Below are 19,644 nucleotides of genomic sequence, written 5' to 3'. Positions count from 1 at the left end.
TGATGGCTCTATACCTTGAAGTCTGAGGCCTCTGAGGGGGGAGATAGTGTTATAAATGTAGATCTAGACCAACCAAGCATCAGATAACATCAGATGTTCAGAGGTATTCATATAACCCCAACTCTGAATGTATAAGAATTACACAATTCACATAAATCATAAGAACCCCAGTGTTCAGTCTTCTAGTTGGAGAACCTCTATATTCTACACACAACTTTCTTCCATCAGTTGTGGGCATTATATCTACTTAGCTCTTTTGTACCTCTAACTCTCAGAAAACCTATGCAACCTATGACCAGTTCTCCTAACAGTGTTATAAATGTAGACCTAGACCAATCAAGCATCAGATAATATTAGATATTCAGAGGTACTTATGTGACCCCAACTCTAAATATATAAGAATCACATAATCTGCACAGATCATGAGAATCTCAGTATTCAGTCTTCTAGTTAGAGAACCTCTATATTCTATGCATGACTTCTTCTCATCAGTTGCAGGCATTGTATCTACTTAGCTTTTTGTGAGAATTGTACATGTGAATCAGTGTGACAATGAATCTCTAGAAGAAATATACATGGCAAAAGAGTACACAAGATAAAAGATCTGTATTCTGGCAACTATGTATAACTTGTAAACAAGATTGCCACTAGCTTCCAGCAAGAGATTCACACAGTGATGGTCTTTTATGTGTGCTTACAAGCATGTGACTTAGTGTCTTGTGAGAATGGATGCAACTTCCAGCAGCTTACAAGTCAAGCTCTCTAACTCTTACAGATGCTGTTTATCTGTATAAGAGATTTGTGGTGAATTCTTACAGATTTCTCTCTCTTGTAAGTCTTGATTTCTCAAGACAGCTGTCTCATTAAAAATCTTCATAAGTAGAAAAACAAAAAATCTCTTGAGAAAAATAAAAATTTTCTTATAAGAAAAAGAGTACAGTCTTACTAGAGATGTGATATCAACACAACTCTAATAACACAACAGAACCCAATAATACAACAATGTGTAGAGAGTCTCTATTATTCTCACTAGTCTTGTGTTATTATTAGATAATAAATACTAGCTTAAGAGAGAGCTTTCTCTTGCTTTCTCTTTTTCTTCTTTTCTTCTCTTTCTTCTCTAGTCTATATTATTATTATCAAGATAAGTGAATCCTTCAAGCACTACTTTGTATAGAAGGCAGGCTTGTGAAAGATCTTTAATATTCTGAAAGAAAAATAACTTCACTTTAATATTCTGTGTGATTTGCTGAAAGATTACAAGCTGGTGAGTTCATCTCTAGTTATGTCTTTGCTTCACATGGTCATTAGATTTTGTCTTTGTGTGGGGTTTGGTTTGTGGAGAAACTGATGCTTGCTAGCAGTTGCTGCTGATATGCAGTTCTCTCTTTCTCTCTCTAACAACTTGTCTCTACTTTTCTTTCTTAAGAGAACCCCCACCCTCTCTTTTGTGAATGAGATTGGGTCTTTGATAAGTAGTCATGAGAAGTTTGAAAAGTGTTTGTAACTAACAGTTCTAGAGTGTTGTTATTTCTTTTTTTTCTTCTTCATCAGTTGTTGCTGCTCTCTTTATGCCAGCTCAAGCTGTAAGTACTTCTTGTAAGCTGATATTAATTCATATGCTGATGAAGTTAGAGTTCTGCTGCTCTGTCTTCTCTTTGTAAGGATTCACCGCGAACCTCTTACACAGACAAACAGCATCTGTGAAGGCCAGAGGCCTCAGCTTGCAAGCTGCTGGAAGTTGCATGTGTTCTTGCAAGGCACTAAGTCACATACTCACAAGCACATATAAAAGACTGTCACTGTGTGAACCTCTTGCTGGGAGCCAGTGGCAATCTTGTTTGCAAGTTGTACATAGTTGCCAGAATACAGATCTTTTACCTCACATACTCTTTTTCTATTTATATTTCTTCTAGAGATTCATTGTCATGCTGATCCACACATACAATCCTTACACTCTCTCTGTAGTTATTGCTCTGACCCTGGCTGGAAATATAAGTATTCTGTATCACATTTCAGTTTGTGACTAATTTTCTTTAGATTGTTGTTGTTGTTCTCTCTGTATCAGTAGAGTTTGTGAGTGCTGTAGTTTTGTGGAGTGCTTGAGACTGCTCAGCATCTCTTTTGTAACATCAACAATAGTGATTCCAGATCATCTTTATTCAAATGCCACCAGCTGCTACTTTTGCTGATATATCATGGGTCAATCCAGTGATTCTCCCAGATCTCCCCCTCTATACAGAGGCACAAGCTTTGTCTATCTGTAAAAGAGCATGGTGTCACAAGTCTATTTAAAGATCTGTGCTTATTGCTGATTTAAATAATTTAAACTAGTTAACTATATACACTCAGCTCTGCAAGAGAATTTTTATAACTTGAGCTGAGATTCAGTCACTATTTGGATAGAAGTACTCTGCCTGCAAGAGAGCTCAGCAAGATTATAACAATATAGTCTTTGCAGAGTGCATCTCTGTAGACTTGAGTCAAAAATATAATAACTGTCTATACTGTGAGCATCTTGCTTGCTCTTTCTAGCAGTAAGATTATAAATAGTTATTACAGATCTTTGTGAAAGGAGCTGGAGACTCTAATTATATAGTCTTAGTTTAATTTTTTCTTTTTTTGTTTTGAAATTAATTAAATTTAGTTTAGTTTAACTATATCTTTTCTCTCTCTAACTCATTTTCTAGTTCCACTATCTCCATTTATCTCTTTTGTGAACCAGACTTGTACAGGTTTCTACTATAAAATTATTAAAGTAGCTTTCTTAGTAAACAGATATTGCTTGCAGAAACTTATATCTTGTTCTTCTTATCATTATATTCTTTCTAATGTACTCTGTACCACAGCTTGTGACTCTCTCTCTTTAAGTTAATTATCTTATAGATCTGGTACTTCTTTTCATTCTTATCTGTCTCACAAACTTTATTATAAGATAAGCTATTAATTTCTTTAGAGGTCTTGTGTTTACAGAGCAGAGATACATAAAAGATATTATAAGTTTACAGATCTGGAGACAGTTTCAGTCTGTAGACTCACAAGCCTATTTTCTTCACAATTCTACAAGATTCATATCTCAACAAATCTAGTTTTTTGTTAGGCTGTGTGGTCTTGATATTATGAAGATCAAGCTACATCTTGTCTTCCATCTGGAAGATCTTTATAATGTGCTTCTGGTTATAGTATTTCTTCTGGTAGGCTTGTATCTTCATAAGTGATTTCTTGATCTTTTTGTAAAGCAATCTCATTGTCTTCATCTGATCTCTTGAATTCTTGCACACATAGCTATACTTATCAGAGTCCAAGAATTCTGTTTGTAGATTCAACTCATATATCAGCTAGAAAGATGATTTCTGTGTAGAAGTCTGTTGTAAGTTATTGTACACAAACTCAGTTATTGATAACCACATCACCCAGTTATCTTGATTATAATTAATATAGCTTTACAGATACTGCTCCAGCACACTATTCAGTCTCTTAGTCTGATCATCAGTTTGTGAGTGAAATACTGTGCTTATTGCTCTTGTGATCTTCAAGATATAAGTTAAATCACTTTAAAATTCACTCACAAATAAAGATTCTTAAACTGTTATTATGCTTGCAGATAATCTGTGCAATCTCACTATCTTGTGAATAAAGAGATAGGCCAATTTCTCTAATGTCAGCTTCTTTATTGTAGAGATAAAGTGAGTCATCTTTATGAACCAGTTTACTACAATCAAGATACAGTCAAACTGTATCTTCTCAAAATTCAGACTTACAGAGAGATCTGTAATAATATTTATGCTAATAGATTTTCAAAAGTAATTTGAAATTGATAAGAGTGATAGTTCTTAAAGCTTTTTATAAACTCTTTTTAAGCTCTGGCAGACCTTACAGACTTTATAATACTTCTTTATCAGTTCTCTTATTTTTAATCAAAAGTATTTGCAAGCTATAAGCTTGTATGTTCTTGCTGTAGCAAAATGCTCTGTAAGAGATAGATTATAATAATATCTAATCAGCTCTATTTGCAGAGCCTTATTTTGAGAGATATATATATGACTATTTCTATAGAGAATATCTTTCTTCTCTTTCCACATCACAAATTTCTTTGTATCTGTCTTAATGCCTTTGCAGATCTCAGCTATATAGTCATTACTTTGCAGTAGATTTGGCAGTAATGCCAACAGATTGAAGCTGCTCTTTTTATAAGAATTCTTCTTGTGGACCAGATCTTTAATCTTCTGAATCTGTATTATAATCTTCTTTACTTTGCATGTGTCTTCCAAGACAATCTTTATAAGTAGTTTCTTGATCTTAATCTGAAGCTTTGTAGAGATGAGTTGTGCATTCTCATCTTCTCTCTTCTCTCTCTGGTTGAAAGAAACTTGAGCTATTAATTTCAAACTTTTTGTGATCTCTTGCTTTTTTGCAAGTATTACTCTTAGTTAGTTTGCAGTCTTGCAACTCTTCTTATTATCTAGATCAGTCTTCTTGATATAGTCAGATCTTTATAAGAGTCCATCTGCTAGGTTCTTAGTTTCTTTCATATAGTTAACTGTGAATCAAAAGACTGTCAGTCTTTGCACCCAGTGGACCTATCTTTACAAGAGATCTTGAGCAGTCTGAAAGTAGTGCAAGCTATTATGATCTGTAAGAACTTGAACTGATGTTCACAAGCCTTCCAATCAGCAGTGCTAATATCTAAATAACTTCACAATTACAAGCAGTTTCTGATTATGAATGCTATAGTTTATCTTTGTGGGTTGCATTTTCTATAAATAAAACTCAACTGAAACCCAGATGCTATTCTTCACCAGCTGTAATAGAATATCATACACTGTGAAGCCAGATACATCTATTTCCAATCTGGTCTTCTGTTCCATATTAAAATAATGAAGTATAACAATTTCTGTGAATGCCCTCTTCAGACTTATAAAGACTTTGTGATCTTTCTCAGTTATAAAAGTATTGGCTTTTCTTCTTATTTCTCTTTATGTATGTCTGCTTAGCTTTGCTTCTTTTTTCTTTAGAAGAGCAGTCAGGCTGTGGGCTATCTTAGAGAATCTTGGGATGAAGTGCCTGTAAAAGTTCATGAATTTTAAGAAGATCTGAATCTCTTTCTTACTGATTAGCTCTGGCCAGTCAAGAATAGTATCCATATGACTCTTCTCCATAAGAACATTTTCTGATATTATGACATACTCAAGGTAATCAATCTTGTAAGTATTGAACTTGCACTTTGCCAGCTTGCAATAAAGATTTGTATTCTTGAGTATTTTAAGTATTAATTTCACATGCTTCTCATGATCTTTCTTGCAAGCTGAGTACATAATCATATTATCAAGATAGGCTACTGTGAACACATCTAGATATTTGCTAATTGTCTTTGTAATATATGATTAGAAGACTGCTGGTGTGTTTGTAAGTTTAAAAAGTACTATCAAGTACTTAAATAGTCTCTGTAAAGTCTGAAATGCAGTCTTCTACTCATTCTCTTTACAAATTCTCAGTCTATAATAGGTATTCTTGATATTTAACTGAGTGAATATTATAGCTCTGACAAGCTTATACAACATATCTTTAATCAGTAGTAGAGAATATCTATTCTTGACTGTTTTTGAATTCAGATTGTGATAGTCTACACACATTCTTAGTTCATTATTCTTCTTGAACATGAACAGAATAGATGCTCCTGCAGATGACTTGAAAGACTGAATAAACTTATAAGTTAAAGTATTGCTCAGATATTTATGAAGAGTCTCTTGCTCAGCTTGCAAAAGTCTGTATATTCTTTTAAATTCTGGCTGCTTCTCTGGTTCAAGATCTATAACCAAATTATTTTTGCAGTATAGTGGCAGCTCTCAAGCTTTCTTGTTATTAAACACTTCTGTAAGTTTGTAGTAGACTTCTGGTATCTGAAGATCTAGATCTGCTGTCACCATCTGTTCTGATTTGTGAAGAATTATTATATAGATAGGCTTCTCTTTTTTCACAAGCTCTGAGAAATTAACTGGTTTAATCTTCACAAGCAGGTCACAACATACAGTTTGAAACTCTAGTCTTAGTTTCTTGAAATATATCTTGAAATTATGTTACTGCAGCCAGCTCAAACTCACTAGCATCTCATCTCTTATATTTACAACCATTACTTGTTTATGGAACAACTGCTAGTTTCTCTGAGAGTCACAGGCTTTAAAGAATATATTCACAATCTCTTCTATAAGAGTGATATTCTTATGATTTATAGCAGTTTCAATCTCTATAGACATCTTGTGCATCTCTAGATCTAGCTTTGCAGCCAATCACAAACTGATCACTAGAGATTGACAGTCTGAATCTATTAGTACTGACCAGATAATACTTCTGTCAGTTGGACTTTATATGTCTAGAATAATAAGAGGGAGAGCAAGAAGACTGTTCTTGAACAACTTTATTATATTAATTCTATCTACTTGTGGCCTCTTAACTTTCTATTTACTACTCTTCTTTTTCTTGAAACAGTCTTTTATGAGATGATTTTTTTAGTCACACTTAAAGCATCTTTCATTCTTTTTTAAGACTTTATAATTCTTGATAAGATTCTTTCTTATCTTCTGAGCAGACCTCTGAAGTTAACTTCTCTTATTTATTTGTAGTCTTGAGTTATTAGTTTTTATATCTCTGTAAGCACTTTCAACTGGATTGATAGACTTCATGTGTGAGATATTCTTTATGTAGACTACTAATATACTTAGTCAGAGCTGGGTGGCCAGTACTACTATATCATTAATATTATCTGGTATCTGCAGCTATTCATCCAGTTTGATTTGCATGAGCTTATTCAAACCTCATATAAACAGATTCTTCTTTATTTTTGTGGAATCTTTAAATTCTTCACTAATCTTTGTTGTGAGCTCTAGAAATTATTGATGATAGGTATAATCAGTTTCATTCAAACTTTTATAAAGATCAAAGATTACTTGCTAAAAGTTTTATATGTGATTTGCTAAGTCTTTTAGTCTTGTGTGTAGAAAGTCTTTAAGACTAGTTTAGTTATTTTTTAATAGATTGTCTTTGCAGTGAGTCTTTCAAAGATCTTTCTCAATATAATCAAGTTCTGTAAGAATATATGTGAGGGTATTCTCATTATTTAGTTTGCTTGTATTGTGAATGAATTTAATATCTGAGATAAACTAGTAATATTCTGTGTAGGTTCCAGTCTGGTAGCACTTTATGTATTGTGGTGGTCTCAAGATCAACAGATGCTTCATAAGTGTTGAGTTGAAGATAGCTATCTTAAGAGATTTACTTTGTAAGTGCTTTTGAGTATTCTAAAGAGCATTTAACTTCTCTTGCCATTTCATTATTTTCTTTAGTAGTTTGGTCTTCTTATGAAGCTGTTAAAATTTGTCTTTTAATATTGGGGTAGACTTTCTTTCTGAGTTTGTGGTGCTTGTTTTATCAACAGTTAAGAGAGATAAGATATCAAGATTAATTGTCTTTTTGCAAACTTGGGTTTGTTCTTCAGGTAGATTTTCAGCTGGTATTCCAGATTTGTGAGTTTCAGAGGGTTGACTTCTTTGTGTTGATACCATTGTTGGGTGTCATCAAGAAAGAGTGGCAAAATGTGAGAATTATATGTGTGGATTAGTATGACAATGAATCTCTAGAAGAAATATACATGAAAAAAGAGTATATAAGATAAAAGATCTGTATTCTGACAATTATATATAACTTGTAAACAAGATTATTACTGACTTCCAGCAAGAAGTTCACACAATAATGGTCTTTTATGTGTGCTTGCAAGTATGTGACTTAGTGCCTTGCAAGAATGCATGCAACTTCCAGCAGCTCACAAGCTGAGCCCCCTGGCCCTTATAGGTGCTGTTTGTCTGTGTAAGGGGTTTGTGGTGAATCCTTACACTTTTTTGTACCCCTAATTCTGGGAAAATCTATATGACCTACAACTGGTTCTCCTAACAGTAAGATGATAGAATCTTAACATCTTCTGGTACCTATACCAATTAACTTCCTTCTTGTCTCATCAAACAAGCTTGCCTGTTTTCACAGTGAATTTGAAAGTTGGCTTTCTTCCATGGTTTGGGTGAATTTGTAGGCAGTGAATTCCATTGACAAGCTTTTATTTCTCTCTTGCTTTTATCTTATAATCAATATTCAAGGCATTCAGTTTCTTTTAAGCTTGATATTTGGCTTCTGCAGTCTCTGGTTCCCAAATATGACAGGGTCTCTTCTTCTTGTATGTAAAGCAGCTCCAAAACATAACATTTGAGGACTTCTTTTATTGCTGGTGTATGCAGATAGAATTATAAGCTTCTGAGAATCTTCTCTATACATGAACTGCTTCTCTTCTATGTTCAAGAACTACAGAAGTTTCATCAGTTCAGAGAACATTTTTCCAGTTCTCTAGAGTTCAGTTCTTATGGGCAAGGCAGAATCTGAGTTTTTTTTTTTTCTTGCAGATTTAGTTAGACCTGGTTTCCAAGTTGGTTTGGCAATAACAAAGGGTAAGGATTTGCCGCGAACCCCTTACATGGACAAACAGCACCCATGAAGGCCAGAGGCCTCAGCTTGCAAGCTGCTGGGAGTTGCATGTGTTCTTATGAGACACTAAGTCACATGCTTGCAAGCACACATAAAAGGCCATCACTGTGTGAACTTCTTGCTGGAAGTCAGTGGCAATCTTGTTTACAAGTTGTATATAGTTGCCAGAATACAGATTTTTATCTCACATACTCTTTTCCATGTATATTCCTCCTAGAGATTCATTGTCATGCTGATCCACACATATGATCCTCATATTTTGCCACTCTTCTTTGGTGATGCCTGACAATGGTATTGTAGTGGGGATTCCAGTACCTCATTAGGACAAAGGTTGTTCCAGTCTGAGGTGCAAACCACTTCAAGCTACTAATGTAGTGGGGATTCCAGTACCTCATTAGGACAAAGATTGTTCTGGTCTGAGGCGCAAACCACCCCAAGCTACTATTCTTGAGCTATATAAACCACCTGTAGCCCCTGCTTCTTGCTTATTACCTTCACGCATCATTTGCTCTTTTCTACACACTCATTCCTTACTATCAGTTCAGTTATTAGTTAGAGAATATGAAGATTTCTTGTTCATGAAACTTGCTACTGTTACTTATTAGAGCTGTCTGTATTAGTACAGGGCTCTTTAGTACTATTACTCCTTGCAAGTAATCTGAGAAAGCCAAGATAACTAAAATTATAAATTGGCCTACTTCTATAAGTGTTACAGAATTACAAGAATTTCTAGAGCTTGCTGGATATTTTCAAATACTTATAGAGCATTATAGTTGAATAATCAAACCTTTACACTATCTGCTTCAACAAAATGTTACATGAATATGGACTGAAGAGCAAAATAATATCTTTATGCTTTTGAAAAAAAAGTTATGTTCATTCTCTATCATTCTTCCAATCAATTACAAACAGAATTCTTTGCTTATCACTGTGGCTGCTGATGCCAGTGGATTAGAATGGAGAGAATGCATTATTCAGAAGCAACAAGAAGCTTGACATTCTGCATAATACAAATCTGAAGTATGGAGTAATTCAGAGAAAATATATAATGCTGGCAAACAAGAATACAGAGCTGTTTTAAAAGTCTTCAAGAAATTCCAACACTATATCTATAAAGTGCTCTTTACTTTGGAAATTGATGCAAAAACTCTTGTCACCCAACTTAATAGAACTGCTACAGATGTTCCAGAAGCTTTGATTATTAATTAGATAGCTTGGATACACCTCTTCAACTTTACTGTTAAATATGTTCCTGGGACAAAACACACAGCTGCTGATAGACTATCTTACTAAGGACTAGATATTAGGGAACAGCCTGAATCTGAAGAAGATGAAGATCTGTTTGTCTTTATGGATTCTATAAGAGTTTTAGCTGGCTGAGCTCTCAATAGTGAAGATCTTAGAATACTGGACTTCACATATTCAGAAGAATCAGAGAAAATTGCATGATATTTAACTACTCTATCAAAACTATTGGGCATGGAAGAAAAAGAGTGTGTAAGATTCCAAAGAAAAGCAATTAAATATGTGGTGGAGGTCAATCAGCTATTTAGGTAAGCAGGATCTGGTGTGTCTCTAAGATATATTGTGGACAACAAAGAACAGCACAAACAAATTTTACATATAATGCATAACAAATTTGGCCATAAAGAATGAGAGAGAACATACTCTGCCCTAGAAGCTCAATACTGGTGGTCAGAGATGGATAAAGATATGTCTGCTTATGTGAAGCACTGTTCTCAATGTTAACAAAGAGATTTATAAAGATTAAGTGAAGAGCTTCATTCTATCTGAGCTTCTATCTGTTAGAAGAAAGTTGGGGTAGATATCAAGCACATGCCTTTCTGTTGAGAATGAAATTATTTGGTTGTTGCCAGATGTGACTTTACTGGATGAGTGGAAGCTAGAGCATTGAAAAAAGCAACAGCTAAAGCTGTGGCCAAATTTCTTTATAAGAATATCATCTGTCAATGGGGCCTGCCTGCCAAATTTGTTATGGATGGAGAATCAGAGAATAAGAACATTGTAGAGACCTTACTAAAGAAATTCAACATTAAATACATTGTTATTTCACCTTATAATTCTCCTGCAAATGATATGGTGGAAGTTGGCCATAAGCCTTTGGCTGATGAGCTAGCTAAAGCTATTAATGGTACTGGGAGAGATTAAATTAAACATCTTCCTGTAATTCTAATGACAGATCAAATGACAACTAAGACTAGTACTGGTGTCTCCTTTTATAGATTGCTAATAGGCCAGAAGACAGTTCTTCTAATTGAACTCAAGATTTCTACTTGACAAACAATTCTCTGACAAAAGATTCAAATAACTGAAGATCTGCTTCTGATGCAAGCACAGCAAATTGAAAGATAAGATAAGAATATTCTGAAAGCAGCTCATCATCAGCTCTAAATGCACACTAGAAATAAGAAATACTTTAATGATATCTATAATATTCACACCAACCCTCTTCTACCTGGAGACCTTGTCTTGCTTCATAATGTTAAGAGAGAACAGAATATGTCTAGGAATAACACCCTGCACTTTTGATAGCTAGAACCCTATAGAGTTAAGTCTGCCAATCAAGAACTAGATTCTTATCATCTTGAAGAGTTAGACAGCACTGAACTCAAAGAATCTATTGCAGGAAACAGATTGAAGAAGTATCTTATGAAACCTGGAATGGAGCTATTTAATGATAGTCCAGCAGATTCTGCTGTAGAGATGGGGAACATCTCTTAAAGATATGTCACTAGAAGTCAATCTAATATTCTCTCTAGCAGTTTCTCAGATGTTAGCTTCTTGGATCAGAGTGAAAATAAAAATAATCAAGAAGAAATGGAGCAAACAAAATTTCCAACTATTATACCAGATGACTGGAGCTTTGCTGTTGTTATATCTTCACAAGATGTTTAATTTGTTGTGTTTTGTTTGCAAAAGTGAAGTTTTTTGCTTGCTCTTTCAGGAAGTTTCTTTTATTTATCTGTAAAGTAAAGTTTTTGCTTGCTCTTTTAGAAAGTTTCTCTTTCTTTATTATTTGCTTAGCATTTACTTTTTCTGGAGATATTTAAAGATCAATTTTTCTTTGCTGGAGCTTTTACTTTCTTTTGCATTCAAGCTTGATTCTTTTTTACAGATTTAACATTTTCTTCTATTCTGTTATTCTGACATTTGCAAATTTTTTAATCTCTGATATTCTTCAAAAATGGCTGAACAAAGCAACCTTCCTTCTTTAGCATCAGCAACTGAAAACCAAGGTCTGGTTATTATCAGAGACAGTGGAGTCAACTTGAATGGCTATTTCTTTAATAATCTAACAGCAGCTATGGAATACATTAATAATCAAGCTCTGCACCATCAATATGGTCTACAAGTCAAGCTGATGAACACACTTATGCAAGTGACTGATGTAGTCACTGACTTAGTGGCCCATTTCTATCAATATGTTGAAAGATCCAGAGCTTGGCAACATGTTACATACACCAATTTTGAAGCCAATTTCTATAATGCTCAAAAGATTACCCTGAATATCAAACAACATCACATTGATATGCAAAAGATCAAGAATAGGCTTGTTGCTACATAAGAAATAGACAGAATTGATGCTATATGGCCAAAAGTGAAGAGTCTGTAGACCACACAAAAGCTTTGCCATATTCTAAATATCTACAAGAATTGGGATAAGTTTGTCAATAATATTAACAGCACAGTGCTCTGAAGACTAGATGCTACAGAAGCTGGATATCACCAGAGCTTAGCTATATTGTCAGGTAATTATACTACAGCTGACAAAGAAGTTAATTACACTTGCAAACTTTCTTCAAGAGATGCTCTACACTGATAAGAACTTACTATTGGAGCAGGGTATGATGGGATGCCTTGTCAAAGTAGGCGAGTTGGTTGATATGGTGAGAGCTCAAGAAAGGTGAAAAATCACCACATAGTAAGGGTATGGTCAAGTAGTAAGTGTAGAGATAGATATGTCCTAACAGATGCCTAAGCTTGCAAGGAGTAATAGTACTAAAGAGCTCTGTACTAATACAGGCAGCTCTAATGAGAAACAGTAGTAAGTTTCATAAACAAGAAATCTTCATATTCTCTAACTAATAACTGAACTGGTAGTAAGGAATGAGTGTGTAGAAAAGAGCCATGGTGCATGAAGGTAATAAGCAAGATATAGAGGCTACAGGTGGTTTATATAGCTCAAGAATAGTAGCTCTGGAGTGGTTTGTGCCTCAGACCAGAACAATCTTTGTCCTAATAAGATACTAAAATCCCCACTACATTTTCTCCTGATCTTTAATGTTGACATCCCCTGACAACAAACAACATATAAAATAAAATAAAACCAATTTAGTAAAATAAGAGAATAATAAATAGTAATGAGCAGTCTGGTAAGGAAAAACATAGAAAATAAGAATAAGAAGAGTGATAGCAGCAATCCCTAATAGTAATTATCATAATTCTCTTCTTTCATCAAGTTCTCAGAAGAAGGAGATGGCCAAACTGACACTGGGTCAATGTTGTTGTGCACACAATACCAATAAAATTTATTACCAAAAGCTTTCTTTTTAATTTGGTAAGTCTTGACAATGGCATTCAGAGCAATTTGTGTGATCTTTAGGCACCAGTTATTAATGAAGTTCTGAGTCTTTTTGTCATCAGGGCCAAAGAGAATATCAAGTTCCTTAATTACCATGGGATTGTCCCATCTAATTCATCCTACCAGAGCATTCAATATAGCTCCTAAGCCTTGTAATTGAATAGTGGTAGGGAATCAATATGGAACTGATGTGTAACAATTTGAATGGCCAAATGAAGACAAAGGCCCTGGAACTAGATCTCTATATGCAGTGGAGAGCTGGGACCATGTACCAGCTTTATTGACTTCTAGATGTTCATGGTTCTCTTGGATTGCCACATACCAGAATAGCATAGTGCATCAGACCTTTTTGCATGGACCATGGGCTTCATGAAGTAGCAGAGAGCTTGTAATTCAGACATTGCCAGACTTGCAAATGACATCAGTCCACCTAATACCAAATTTCCTTTTGTTGTCTTTGGTATACATTGTATCTTTAATGCAGTGAACATAGCTATTAGTGAATAAGTCTTGTTCTTTGACTAGTCTCCATCAATTCTCTAGGTGGTTATGCATTTCTGACAAGATTTCTGTACAGTTGCTGGGCTCTTCTGCAGTTAAGATCAAGAATCCTTGTATCATGTCAATGCCCCTTCCAGTAGTAATAGCATCTGGAACATTAATATTGATATGGTGAAACCCAGTTTTATCCTCTGGCTTAGCATACTTGGTGTAGTATAGATAGGAGATCAATTTCCAAGCATGGTCAGGTCTTGTCAGTACATACCATAGATAGTATGCAGAGTCCTGATGCATAAGTTGTTGGCTGATACTGTGATATATTGTTCTCAACCATCTATAATTGTTGCAACCTCCCATCATTCACTAATAATGGTAGTACATGTTGTATTTGCTGTTGACCTGGGTGAGTACTGTGGTGGTGGCATCTTGTAACTTATTGTTCCACCAGTGCATTAACTAGAAAATGATAACAGATCCAGTTGTTTCCCATTTCTTCTGAAGATCACTGGTGGTGAACTTGTTAACTCCAGTTATTCACATGTATTGGTTGAAGTTGAATGTTCTCATGTTTGTGACCAGAGAGATAATTAGCTGATGTTTGAATTTGTAAATGCCTAAAGCATCTTCAGCTCTAGCTGGTCTATTTGCCAAACAGAACCAGAGATAGATGCTGTCATCAGTCTTGACTGAGCTAATATTGTGATGATTCCTATGAATGTAAGCCAAACAGTTGAGAAGCTCCTCCCTATTAAGTGTGCAAGTCTGTAAACCAAGTTTTGAAGCCATTAGTTTAGTATGGTTATAGTATAGATAGATGTCAGCTTTCTTATTGCTAAAGGCCTTTCCTAACTGCTCCAGAATGCAAATAAGCTCCAACTTCAAACACATTTTAGTACTCTTTATCTTTTAAAGAAGCTGCTGTTTGAAACTATAGCAACAGCAAGTACCAGAGCATACTGCCATGATAGATTCTTCTTGTTCATGTTGGGGTATTTCCTCATCACTTTCAGAAGAAATAACAGACTCATCTTTGTTGCCTAGGTCTTGAAGAGTTTGGTGTGCTGACATGGCTGCAATTCTTTCACTGCAGTGCTTTGGAGCTTCTGATTGGCTGGGTGGATTGGCCAGCATGCTGGTGAATCCAAATGGCAGCTGTGATTGGCCAGTTTCCAATCCATGTGATCTAATCAACATTGTACTATGTATAGAGACTCCTGATACATTGTGGCTATGCAGCATCAACATCCCACCCATTGGAACATCTCTTGATGATCTTGATAACTGTAGTCCTTCTAGTAGACCTCAGGGGCTGCTTGCAGTGGGAGGGCTCCTAGCAATATCCTGAATTGAACATTGGGAGCTAGATGACTGTGGAAGAGCCAACAGCTGTAGAAGACCATAGTTTCCAATAGTAAGTTCTTGTTGGTGTAGGGCATCTCTTGAAGAAAGTTTGCAAGCACAATTAACTTCTTTGTCAGCTGTAGTATAATTGCCTGACAATATAGCTAAGCTCCAGCAATGTTCAGTTCCTGTAGTATTGGAACGGGGTATGATGGGATGCCTTGTCAAAGTAGGCGAGTTGGTTGATATGGTGAGAGCTCAAGAAAGGTGAAAAATCACCACATAGTAAGGGTATGGTTGAGTAGTAAGTGTAGAGATAGATATGTCCTAACAGATGCCTAAGCTTGCAAGGAGTAATAGTACTAAAGAGCCCTGTACTAACACAGGCAGCTCTAATGAGAAACAGTAGCAAGTTTCATGAACAAGAAATCTTCAGATTTGCTAACTAATAATCAAACTGGTAGTAAGGAATGAGTGTGTAGAAAAGAGCAATGATGTGTGAAGGTAATAAGCAAGATGCAGGGGCTACAGATAGTTTATATAGCTCAAGAATCATAGCTTTGAGGTGGTTTGTACCTTGGACTGGAACAACCTTTGTTCTAATAAGGTACTGGAATCCCCACTACATTTTCTCCTGGCCTTCAATGTTGGCGTCCCCTGACAACAAACAACATATAAAATAAAACAAAACCAATTTAGTAAAATAAGAGAATAATAAATAGTAATGAGCAGTCTGGTAAGGAAAAACATAGGAAATAAGAATAAGGAGAGTGATAGCAGCAATCTCTAATAGTGATCACCATGATTCTCTTCTTCCACCAAGTTCTCAGGAGGAGAAGGCTGAACTGATGCTGGGTCAATGTTGTTGTGCACGCAATGCCAATAGGATTTATTACCAAAAGCTTTCTTTTCAATTTGGTAAGTCTTGACAATGGCATCCAGAGCAATTCACATGGCCTTTAGGCACCAGTTATTAATGAAGTTCTGAGCCTTTTTGTCATCAGGGCCAAAGAGAATATTGAGTTCCTCAATTACCATGGGGTTGTCCCACCTAATTCATCATACCAGGGCATCTGATATAGCTCCTAAGCCTTGTAATTGAATAGTGGTAGGCAATCAATATGGAACCAATGTGTAATGATTTGAATGGCTGGATGGAGATAAAGGCCCTGGAACTAGATCTCTATGTGCAGCAGAGAGCTGGGACCATGTACCAGCTTCATTGACTTCTAGATGTTCATGGTCCTCTTGGATTGCCACATACCAGGATAGCATAGTGTGTCAGACCTTCTTGCATGGACCATGGGCTTCATGGGGTAGCAGAGGGCTTGTAATTTGGATATCACCAGGCTTGCAAATGACATCAGTCCACCTAATACCAAATTTTCTTTTGTTGTCTTTGGTATACATTGTATCTTTAATGTGGTGAACATAGCCATCAGTGGATACGCCTCATTCTTTGACTAGTCCCCACCAATCCTCTAGGTGGTTATGCATTCCTGGCAAGATGGATGTAAGCCAAACGGTTGAGAAGCTCCTCCCTATTAAGTGTGCGAGTCTGCAAACCAAGTTTTGAAGCTATTAGTTTTGCATGGTCATAGCATAGGTAGATATCAGCTTTCTTATTGCTAAAGGCCTTTCCTAATTGCTCCAGGATGCGAATAAGCTCCAATTCTGAATGTGTTTTAGTACTCTTTATCTTTTGGAGAAGCTGCTGTTTGAAACCATGGCAATGGCAAGTACCAGAGTGTACTGCCATGACAGATTCTTCTTGTTCATGTTGGAGTATTTCCTCATCACTTTCAGAAGGAATAATGGACTCATCTTCATTGCCTAGGCCTTGGAGGGTTTGGTGTGCTGACATGGCTGTGATTCTTTCACTGGTGCTTCAGAGCTTCTGATTGGCTGGGTGGATTGGCCAGTGTGCTAGTGAATCCAAATGGCGGCTGTGTTGGCCAGTTTCCAATCCATGCAATCTAATTGACATTGTACTATGTATAGAGGCTCCTGATACATTGTGGCTATGCAGCATCAACATCCCACCCATTGGAACATCTCTTGATGATCTTGGTAACTGTGGTTCTTCTAGTAGACCTCAGGAGCTGCTTGCAGTGGGAGGGCTCCTAGTGATATTCTGAATTGAACATTGGGAGCTAGATGACTGTAGAAGAGCCAACAGCTGTAGAAGACTATAGTTTCCAATAGTAAGTCCTCATCAGTGTAGGGCATCTCTTGAAGAAAGTTCACAAGTGTGATCAACTTCTTTGTCAGCTGTAGTATAATCACCTGGCAATATAGCTAAGCTCTGGTGATGTCCAGCTCCTGTAGCATCTAGTCTTCAGAGCACTGTGCTGTTAATATTGTTGGCAAACTTATCCCAATCCTTGTAGACATTTAGAGTATGGCAAAGCTTTTGTGTGGCCCACAGGCTCTCTACTTTTGGCCATATAGCATTAATCCTGTTTATCCCCCATGTAGTGACAAGCCTATCCTTGATCTTTTGCATATCAATGTGATGTTGTTTGACATCCAGGGTAATCTTTTGAGTATCATGGAAATCAGCTTCAAAATTGGTGTGTGTAACATGTTGCCAAGCTCTGGATCTTTCAACATATTGATAGAAATGGGCCACTAAGTCAGTGACCACATCAGTCACTTGCATAAGTGTGTTCATCAGCTCAACTTGTAGACCATATTGATGGTGCAGAGCTTGATTATTGATGTATTTCATAGCTGCTGTTAGATTATTGAAGAAATGGCCATCCAAGTTGACTCTGCTGTCTCTGGTAATGACCAGATCTTGATTTTTGGTTGCTGGTGCTAAAGGAGGCAGGTTGCTTCATCCAGCTATTTGTAAAGAATATCAGAGATCAAAAAATTTGCAAATGTCAGAATAACAGAATAGAAGAAAATATTGAATCTGTAAAAAAAATCAAGCTTGAATGTAAAAGAAAGTAAAAGCTTCAGCAAAGAAAAATTGATCTTTAAATATCTTCAGAAAAAGTAAATGCTAAGCAAATAATAAAGAAAGAGAAACTTTCTGAAAGAGCAAGCAAAAACTTCACTTTGCAGGCAAATAAAAGAAACTTCCTGAAAAAATAAGCAAAAAACTTCACTTTTGCAAACAAAACACAACAAATTAAACATTTTGTGAAGGTATAACAACAGCAAAGCTTTAGTTATCTGGAATAACAGTTGGAAATTGTGTTTGCTCCATTTCTTCTTGATTATTTTTATTTTCACTCTGATCCAAGAAGCTAATATTTGAGGAACTGCTAGAGGGAATATTAGGTTGACTTCTGGTGACATATCTTTGAGAGATGTTCCCCATCTCTACATCAGAATCTGCTGGGCTATTATTGAATAGCTTCATTCCAGATTTCATAAGGTACTTCTTCAATCTGTTTCCTGCAATAGATTCTTTAAGTTCAGTGCTATCTAACTCTTCAAGATGATAGGAACCTAGTTCTTGATTGGCAGACTTAACTCTATAGGGTTCTAGTTATTGAAAGCACAGAGTGTTATTGCTAGACATATTCTGTTCTTTCTTGATATTGTGAAGCAAGACAAGGTCTCCAGGTAGAAGAGGGTTGGTCTGAATATTATGGGTATCATCAAAGTATTTCTTATTTCTAGTGTGCATTCAGAGCTGATGATGAGCTGCTTCCAGAATATCCTCATCTTGTCTTTTAATTTGCCATGCTTGCATCAGAAGTAGGTCTTCAGTTGTTCAAATCTTTTGTCAGGGAATTGTTTGCCAAGTAGAAATCTTCAGTTCAATCAGAAGAACTGCCTCCTGGCCCATTAGTAATCTATAAGGGGAGACACCAGTACTAGCCTTAGTCATCATTCAATCCACCATCAGAATTGCAGGAAGATGTTTAATTCAATTCTTTCCAGTGCCATTGATAGCTTTAGCTAGCCCATCAGCCAAAGGCTTATGGCCAACTTCCACCATATCATTTGCAGGAGAGTTATAGGGTGAAATAACAATGTGTTTAATGTTGAATTTCTTCAGTAAGGTCTCCACAATGTCCTTATTTTCTGGTCCTCCATCCATAACAAATTTGGCAGGCAGGCCCCATTGACAGATAATATTCTCATAAAGAAATTTGGCCACAGCTTCAGCTGTTGCTTTTTTCAAGACTCTAGCTTCTAACCATCCAGTGAAGTCACATCTGGCAACAACCAAATAATTTTGTCCTTGACAGGAAGGCATGTGCTTGATATCTACCCCAACTTTCTCCCAATAGATAGGGGCCCAGGTAGAATGAAGCTCTTCACTCAATCTTTGTGAATCTCTTTGTTGACATTGAGAACAGTGCTTCACATAAGCAGACACATCTTTATACATTCCTGACCACCAGTATTGAGCTTGTAGAGCAGAGTATGTTCCCTCTTGCTCTTTATGGCCAAATTCATCATGCATCATATGTAAAATTTGTTTGTGCTGATCTTTGTTGTCCACAACATGTCTTAGAGACACACCAAATTCTGCTTGCCTAAATAGCTGATTGGCCTCCACCACATATTTAATTACTTTTCTTTGGAATCTTGTGTACTCTTTTCCTTCCATGCCCAATGGTTTTGATAGGGTGGTTAGATATCATGCAATTTTCTCCAATTCTTCTGAATATGTGGAGTCCAGTATTCTAAGATCTTCACTATTGAGA

The 19,644-nt window shown here is 36.1% G+C and overlaps 2 protein-coding genes across 2 annotated transcripts; one reads left to right on the top strand and one right to left on the bottom strand.

Annotated features, from left to right (window-relative positions):
• Positions 1-11,731: 11,731 nt before the first annotated feature.
• Positions 11,732-12,112, top strand: CIMG_13185 (uncharacterized protein; the record flags this gene model as incomplete). The annotated part of the gene is made up of 2 exons (XM_004444940.1): positions 11,732-11,783; positions 11,850-12,112. The coding sequence occupies 2 exons, from the start codon at positions 11,732-11,734 to the stop codon at positions 12,110-12,112; spliced, it is 315 nt and encodes a 104-aa protein (XP_004444997.1).
• A 492-nt stretch (positions 12,113-12,604) lies between these two features.
• CIMG_13184 (uncharacterized protein) lies at positions 12,605-13,750 on the bottom strand (the record flags this gene model as incomplete). The annotated part of the gene is made up of 3 exons (XM_004444939.1): positions 12,605-13,238; positions 13,475-13,622; positions 13,705-13,750. The coding sequence occupies 3 exons, from the start codon at positions 13,748-13,750 to the stop codon at positions 12,971-12,973; spliced, it is 462 nt and encodes a 153-aa protein (XP_004444996.1). The 3' UTR covers positions 12,605-12,970.
• Between the last annotated feature and the right edge of the window lie 5,894 nt (positions 13,751-19,644).

The sequence above is a fragment of the Coccidioides immitis genome (assembly GCF_000149335.2).
Source record: "Coccidioides immitis RS genomic scaffold supercont3.3, whole genome shotgun sequence".
Classification (NCBI taxonomy): domain Eukaryota; kingdom Fungi; phylum Ascomycota; class Eurotiomycetes; order Onygenales; family Onygenaceae; genus Coccidioides; species Coccidioides immitis.
Note: the sequence above shows the minus strand (reverse complement) of the source record. Positions and strands in the feature narration are given on the sequence as shown.